Genomic DNA, 6227 nt, shown 5'->3' on the forward strand with positions numbered 1-6227 from the left:
TGTGGGTTCAATCCTCAATTGAGGCAGTGAGATGTAAATATTCGTGGTTTCCTGTGTAGATTGTAGGTTTGCCTTTTAAAAAAATATAAAAAAATAAAAAAAATTACGTTTTCTCAAAGAATAAAAAAATAAGCAGTTCGACTATATATGAATAAATAATCTATTACATTCTTTGAAAATGCCATAGCAATGACATCACTTTGTAATTTAAACCTTAGCTTAAAAAAAAATATTGGACACTTGGCACAACAATATATAACCTTGCTTACATCATCAAATAAATAACATTTTAAAGGTTTTTTTTTACAAAAAAACGTATTTAAAAAAAAAACCGAACAATAAAAATACCTGCTTGATAATTTAAAATTTTTAAAATTGCCTTGGAACTATAATACTTAGACACTGAGAGAATAAAACAGATATGGAGTGTTGGAAAAATAAAACAAATACTGAGTATGTTCCAAGAAAAATCACGCGTGCCTTTACCCGCTGCAACTTCCCTGTAATATCTCATTCTCTTTCTTCCTTCCTCTTCATCAAAAGCATTCATCTCCACTCCTTCTCCTCCTCTTAATCCACCGCTGCCGCAACCACCATAAAATAGCGCCGGCGATCGCTATGAAACTGTCTCCATCACCACCCAATCGTCTCTCTCTCGATGATCTGAACACCTCCGCCATCGGATCGCTCCATTGATGATTATCATTGTATCATTTCTGTCTTCTAAAACACTGCACAAAAATAACATGGGGTTCGAAGAGATTGTAGCGATTGTATCACGAATCTCCATCAGGTAAATTATGTTATGTATAGTTTCGAGGTTTAAAGCTTGCATTTAAACACATATGGGTTTTCGATTTTGTGTTTTTCTTTACGAATTTCCTTCAGTATATTGTTAATGGATTAAGTTTTGTTCAATTCTATGTAGTTCTTGAACGCATATCAGGTGTTCGATGAAATGAGGCTCTGAATTTACTACTGTATTTATTTGTGCATATTCATATACCTTCTGTAATTAGTATTTTTCCATTATTATGTATCTATTATAATCACAATAAAGTAAGTATATTATGTTAATACATAGTTTGTGATCTTGATAGTTGAATAGTTTATACAAGGAAACTGACAAGAGATATGTTGGTGGTTTGGAAGAGAGTGGATAAAGAGATGGTAATGTTTTATATTCCAATTCAGTTGACATCAATAATTGCCAACGTGAAATTTATATATGTTATATGAAGTAACAAATTAAAGTTTTGTATTTTATTTTTGTTATTAATGTACTACCTACTGTCTCAATAAGATGCGTGAAAGAAGAAACTCAACATTAATTTTTTGGTAATAGATTTAGTCATGCTACTTCAATATGCTAATCACCTTGATCATATTAATATGGCATCACTTACCCATCACATGTTTTATCTGCATATTATGTGATGTAGAGTAACACTGTAGCAAGGAAGTTTTATTGATTTGTAGGAAGTTTTTGTTGATGTAAGCATGTATATTATGGTGCAAAACTAATTTTCTTAGTCTTTGAATCCGAGGCTCCTATCATGTAAGTAACTGATTGATTATTCTCTTTAATTAAATGTTTCATTTTCTATCATGTCTTCAGATTTTGCATTATAGATTGATGTTATGTGTTTTGTATCAATTACTCTCTGTATATTATATTTGCTTAATCTGATGCTGTTAAAAAAAATTATATTTGCTTAATCTGTTGGATTTGCCTGTGTCGTCAAGTTGTGATTTTTTTTTTCCACTATTTTTTGTTTGTTTTATTTTGGATAAACAGGTTGGAGGGGAAGTTACTGATTTCATAATCGTGCTAAGAAACAGTGATGCTTTCCGAACGTTTAGCGGCAATGCACATTTATCGGTAGGTACAGGTGTGAGTGCCGCTGCTGGTGTTATTGGGCGGGCTGCTAAAGCTGATTTTAGGGCTGGTGATGGTGGTTATGCTGCTTGCTATACTTACAGTTGTAGTAAAGGTAAATCAAAAACTTAATTTCAGATAACCGATTGTGAGGTGGCAATTTTAACACATCTCTAAAACAGGTCCAAGGGTATAATAAAGAAGTTGAATTAAAGGAAAAAACAAGGGTGTTTATCGGTTCGGTTTTGAAAATTTTGGAGGTCAAGTTGAAAACTGAAACCGAATTCAATTTCAAAACCGAAACTGATCCAAAAGTCGAATTTGAATTCGTTCAGTTGCGTTTTCGTTTAAAACCGAAAAACTAAAAAAATCATGATTTAATCAAAATACTCATCATAAATCGATGTTACGAAATATCAACTTTTGATGATTGTTTGTTTTCACAGTTGCAACACCTTTAATCGTCCAAAACATTATCTTTTTTTATAACTTATTGCTTTTGGTACTTAGTATTCTAAAAATTTCACTTCTTTAAATGGACATGCAACTGTGACTACTTTGATTAACTGGGCAGGCAACTCTCAATCAGCTGAAACTATCAAAGTTCCTTAAGCAAGTTATGACTTTGGTGGTATTTTTATAGGTCCAAAGGTATATACTATTAGCACTTATGAACTAGCTATTGAACATCGTCAATAATTCGCTACGATTAAATATGAGTTTGTGATGGATTTTTGAAGTTGATGCTTACCGGAAGGGTGTCACTGATGGGTTGGTTAATGCAATTGCAACGGTACATCAGATACAAAGATAAAATATATCTGTGTAAATGGAATGGAATAATAGTTAACGGTACATTAAACCTAATGATATCATTATTATCTATGATAGCATCATAGTATGTATTAGGTTCGTGTAATATCTTGGTTTGCAATCTTTTGCAAATTATCTCCGTGTGTTGTATTCTTTTTGGATAGGCCAAACAAATGTCGGCCTTATCCATCTATGTACAAATCGATTGATATATATATAATGCATTCTTCTTGCTTTTTCAAAAAAAAATTTGTGGACTCAATCTGAATTTTGGTTCAAGTAGGTCTTAATTTGAATTATTCAAAAAAAAAAACTTGATCATTTGATATTTGATCTTAAAATTTGCAGGTAAGAGGTATGAGGTATGAGGATGGGGTGTTAGTTGTATAATTTGTAGGTGAACTTGAAGACTGCATGAGGTACCAGGTACTCATCTACTTGAAGATTGCATGAGGTGAACTTGAAGACTGCAATTGGTTTCAATTTCATTTTCAGTTTCACATAATTTGTTTCATTTTCTGTTACTTATTGATGTTGGACAAAAGTAACAAGAGGACCAGGTACTCATCTACTTTTGATGTGTTCAATTCGTATATTTATGGTTGTACAATTCGCATAAAGGAGTACCTTAAACAATCTTAATGATGAATGTGTAAAGGAATGGAGCTATGGACAATCAACTTCGCAATGATTGTCGTTCTTTCCTATATTCGGTTAAACATTGTTGTTTTCTATTTCGTAGAAGTTGATTATATAATGTATTATTAAAAAAAAAAAATTCTTTAAAAACCCGTGAATCCACGAGTCTCTTCACTAGTGAAGACTTTTAATAATTCGTCTTTTTAAAAATTAGATTTTTTTTTGTAAGCAAAAGCGAAAGGGTTGTGGGCCAGAGCTCAGTAGCTCACACTAAAATATCCCATGGAAGCGACTTCTCAATGTATCGCACCTACCGTAATGAGTACCAACCCTCACCAAATATTTATCGCTCATGGGTTAATATTATAAACCGCCAATCATAACCATCCAACGGCCAAGAACACAGTCACTCTAGTTTATCAACAACTGAAAAAAGAAATAGTCATCAAAAGATATTTCATCCTTATCCAAAGCACACTTGACGTACATTTTATTTTATTATTTTAAATAAAAAATCATAGTATCCCTTTACATATATATAAACACCGTAACTGACGTTTCAATAAAGAAATAATTATCACTCAGCAAAAAACACTTAAAATCACACATAAACATTGAATCACCAAAGATGATGATTAGGGCAGCACCTTCCGTTTACTCACCGCCGTTAGCTCCGTCAACGACGATCTGTTGTTCCTCCAGAAACAACGCTTATATACCTAAACTTGAACCGTTTAGCCGAAGCAAAATTGACAGAATCGTTAAGGATCCTCCGTTAATCCAGAAATCCGAGAATGATTTAGCAGGTACTCTTTCTTATCTCTCAATTTAATTCAGTTTACTCTTAAGCTAAAAATTAGTAGTTCTGATGGATCTGTATATCATCCGTTTAATTGTTGTTGAAAAAGTGAACCGTTATTAGGTTATATTCTGTATGTATTAATGTATAGGTCAATTTAGTAACTGTATTTGCTGTATTGTTTAGATTATTGTTCAACTCTGGAAGGAGATCGTTCTTACAGTTGCTGGAGAGCTTATTTCGAGCTCAAGGATCTCGAAGTAAGATTAACTGATTACTGTAATCTCATCAACACACATAATTTCAGTTTATTATATTGATTAATGATTAGTTGATGTTTAGTAGCATATTATTAATATTAATATTAAATTATTAATATTAATATTATTCTTCCTATCTCTATTTATTATGAATGAATAGAAAGAAGCGCCAAAAGAAGTGGTGGAAAGAGTGATACTGGAATCAGGAGGTGTAAAATCATTAATAGGATGTCTACACGGAATATCAGAAATTCACAAGGCGAATAAGCAATTGGAACATGAGAACGAATCAGACGGGAGTAATATGAAGGTGAAGAATACACATATTGATGCAGTTGATGTTGGAAAAATGTGTCCGGTACCAGATGGATTACCGAAGAGTCGAGAAGAGATGGAGGAAGAAGAGAGAGGGAGAATGCCTGATTCGCCATTTACTCGATTGCTTCGCTCAAAAGGACGTTCCCCTGCTTGGTACTCTCAAGCTCCTGATCACGAATCTTAAAAATTATGATTATATTGATTTGTTAGGTTTTAGTTATGTTTTGAATAAGGTGATTATGCTTCTGTATGTATATATGTATCCGTCTTGCTACTTTTGATCCAATGTGTAGCTTAATGCCCTGTTTTTCTAGTCATGGAGTACTATTCACATAAACAATCTATTTTTCAGATTTTTGTGAACATACTTGGTCGTAAAAGTCGCGAGTCGGGGACGCATCGGTCGAGACCTAAAAAGGACGCGTCGGCCGAGTCGGGGACGCATCGGTCGTTGACCAACGTTGACTTTATTGATAATTTTTTAAATATATATTTATATGTGTATAAAATAGTTGATTCTGTACCGTAAATTTCTTAAATAAGAACTTGAATTTAAATACAATCAAACTTCAAACTTAATTAATGTTACCGAGTACATAATCAGCAAGGACACAGAGAAAAGAGCGGTCCAAAAAATGAAAACAAACCCTAATTTTTAAACATATCACATCTTGACAAAAATTTGAATGATTTTGACCGTTTTTGACCAACTTTGACCGTCTTTGACCGAACTTTTAGCTTTGACCGTCTTTTGAGTCGTTTTCAGAAAAAAGGGACGGAGAACCCAAAAAAACGACGCATCGGCCGACGCGTCGGTCAAGTCGGCCGACTTTTACAACACTGCTTGAAACTGACGCAATTAGCATAATTTCGAATATTTAACAATATCAGTAGCATCATAATTTACCATTAAATGTAGAGATTATTAATTATTACAGAGTATTATTAACTTTCAAGAGCTGCATACAAGATTAAGTTATTTTATAGATGTTAAAACAATCTTTACTATTCAGCTTATAAACTTTTAGGCCACACTACTTTTCAGACATGGTTCTCAAATCATATAACAAAATATTTTAAAAAACAATCAACACCTATGAAAACCCGGCACAACTTATACCGACTAAGAAGACCCAACACAAAACTTGTGCCGATTAAGTAGACATAACATGGAAATGTTATTATATATATATATATATATATATATATATATATATATATATATATATATATATATATATATATATATATATGGATAGTCAATTATTGATACACAAAAGTAATATTATTGTATTACCTAAACTTGTGATATTTTTGCTATAAATAGCCATGAATGCAAGCATTAAACTTGCACCATTTCTCACACTTACAAAGTGTTTCTTTCTTTCTCTCCATTATCATCTTTGTTCTTACACTTCATTATTAGTATTCTTAATCAAGAATCAAATCACTAAAGGTAGTTATAAGCCTACTGAATTATAACATCAAGAATCAAACCACTAAAGGTAGTTATAAGCCT

General features: G+C 32.4%; 2 protein-coding genes across 8 annotated transcripts; both read left to right on the forward strand.

The window, feature by feature from the left end:
* Positions 1 to 442: 442 nt before the first annotated feature.
* LOC139886303 (LAS seventeen-binding protein 3-like) lies at positions 443 to 3422 on the forward strand. Of its 7 annotated transcripts, XM_071870064.1 has the most exons (5): positions 443 to 793; positions 929 to 990; positions 1101 to 1170; positions 1799 to 1994; positions 2523 to 2938. In XM_071870064.1, the coding sequence occupies exons 3-5, from the start codon at positions 1135 to 1137 to the stop codon at positions 2576 to 2578; spliced, it is 288 nt and encodes a 95-aa protein (XP_071726165.1). In that variant the 5' UTR covers positions 443 to 793; positions 929 to 990; positions 1101 to 1134; the 3' UTR covers positions 2579 to 2938. The 7 variants fall into 7 exon arrangements, 6 of the variants coding, with proteins under 6 accessions (XP_071726165.1, XP_071726164.1, XP_071726167.1 ...); XM_071870063.1 differs by lacking the exon at positions 929 to 990 and having other exon boundaries at positions 2523 to 2937; XM_071870066.1 differs by lacking the exon at positions 443 to 793 and adding an exon at positions 3041 to 3422 and having other exon boundaries at positions 806 to 1170; positions 2454 to 2530.
* A 456-nt stretch (positions 3423 to 3878) lies between these two features.
* On the forward strand, positions 3879 to 5021 carry LOC139886305 (CCG-binding protein 1-like). The gene is made up of 3 exons (XM_071870069.1): positions 3879 to 4137; positions 4317 to 4390; positions 4551 to 5021. Exons 1-3 carry the CDS (start codon positions 3960 to 3962, stop codon positions 4890 to 4892), a joined length of 594 nt encoding a protein of 197 aa, XP_071726170.1. The 5' UTR covers positions 3879 to 3959; the 3' UTR covers positions 4893 to 5021.
* Positions 5022 to 6227: the final 1206 nt, after the last annotated feature.

The sequence above is a fragment of the Rutidosis leptorrhynchoides genome, chromosome 1, assembly GCF_046630445.1.
Source record: "Rutidosis leptorrhynchoides isolate AG116_Rl617_1_P2 chromosome 1, CSIRO_AGI_Rlap_v1, whole genome shotgun sequence".
NCBI classification, from domain to species: Eukaryota; Viridiplantae; Streptophyta; class Magnoliopsida; order Asterales; family Asteraceae; genus Rutidosis; species Rutidosis leptorrhynchoides.

What these genes read in the sequence shown, in the direction of transcription:
- LOC139886303 (XM_071870064.1), top strand. Translation starts at nt 1,135, where the DNA reads ATGTTGGTGGTTTGGAAGAGAGTGGATAAAGAGATG. An exon ending in AGAGAGTGGATAAAGAGATG is followed by an intron (nt 1,171 to 1,798) that starts GTAATGTTTTAT and finishes TTGGATAAACAG; the next exon opens with GTTGGAGGGGAAGTTACTGA. An exon ending in TACTTACAGTTGTAGTAAAG is followed by an intron (nt 1,995 to 2,522) that starts GTAAATCAAAAA and finishes GTATTTTTATAG; the next exon opens with GTCCAAAGGTATATACTATT.
- LOC139886305 (XM_071870069.1), top strand. Translation starts at nt 3,960, where the DNA reads ATGATGATTAGGGCAGCACCTTCCGTTTACTCACCGCCGTTAGCTCCG. An exon ending in ATCCGAGAATGATTTAGCAG is followed by an intron (nt 4,138 to 4,316) that starts GTACTCTTTCTT and finishes TGTATTGTTTAG; the next exon opens with ATTATTGTTCAACTCTGGAA. An exon ending in TCGAGCTCAAGGATCTCGAA is followed by an intron (nt 4,391 to 4,550) that starts GTAAGATTAACT and finishes ATGAATGAATAG; the next exon opens with AAAGAAGCGCCAAAAGAAGT.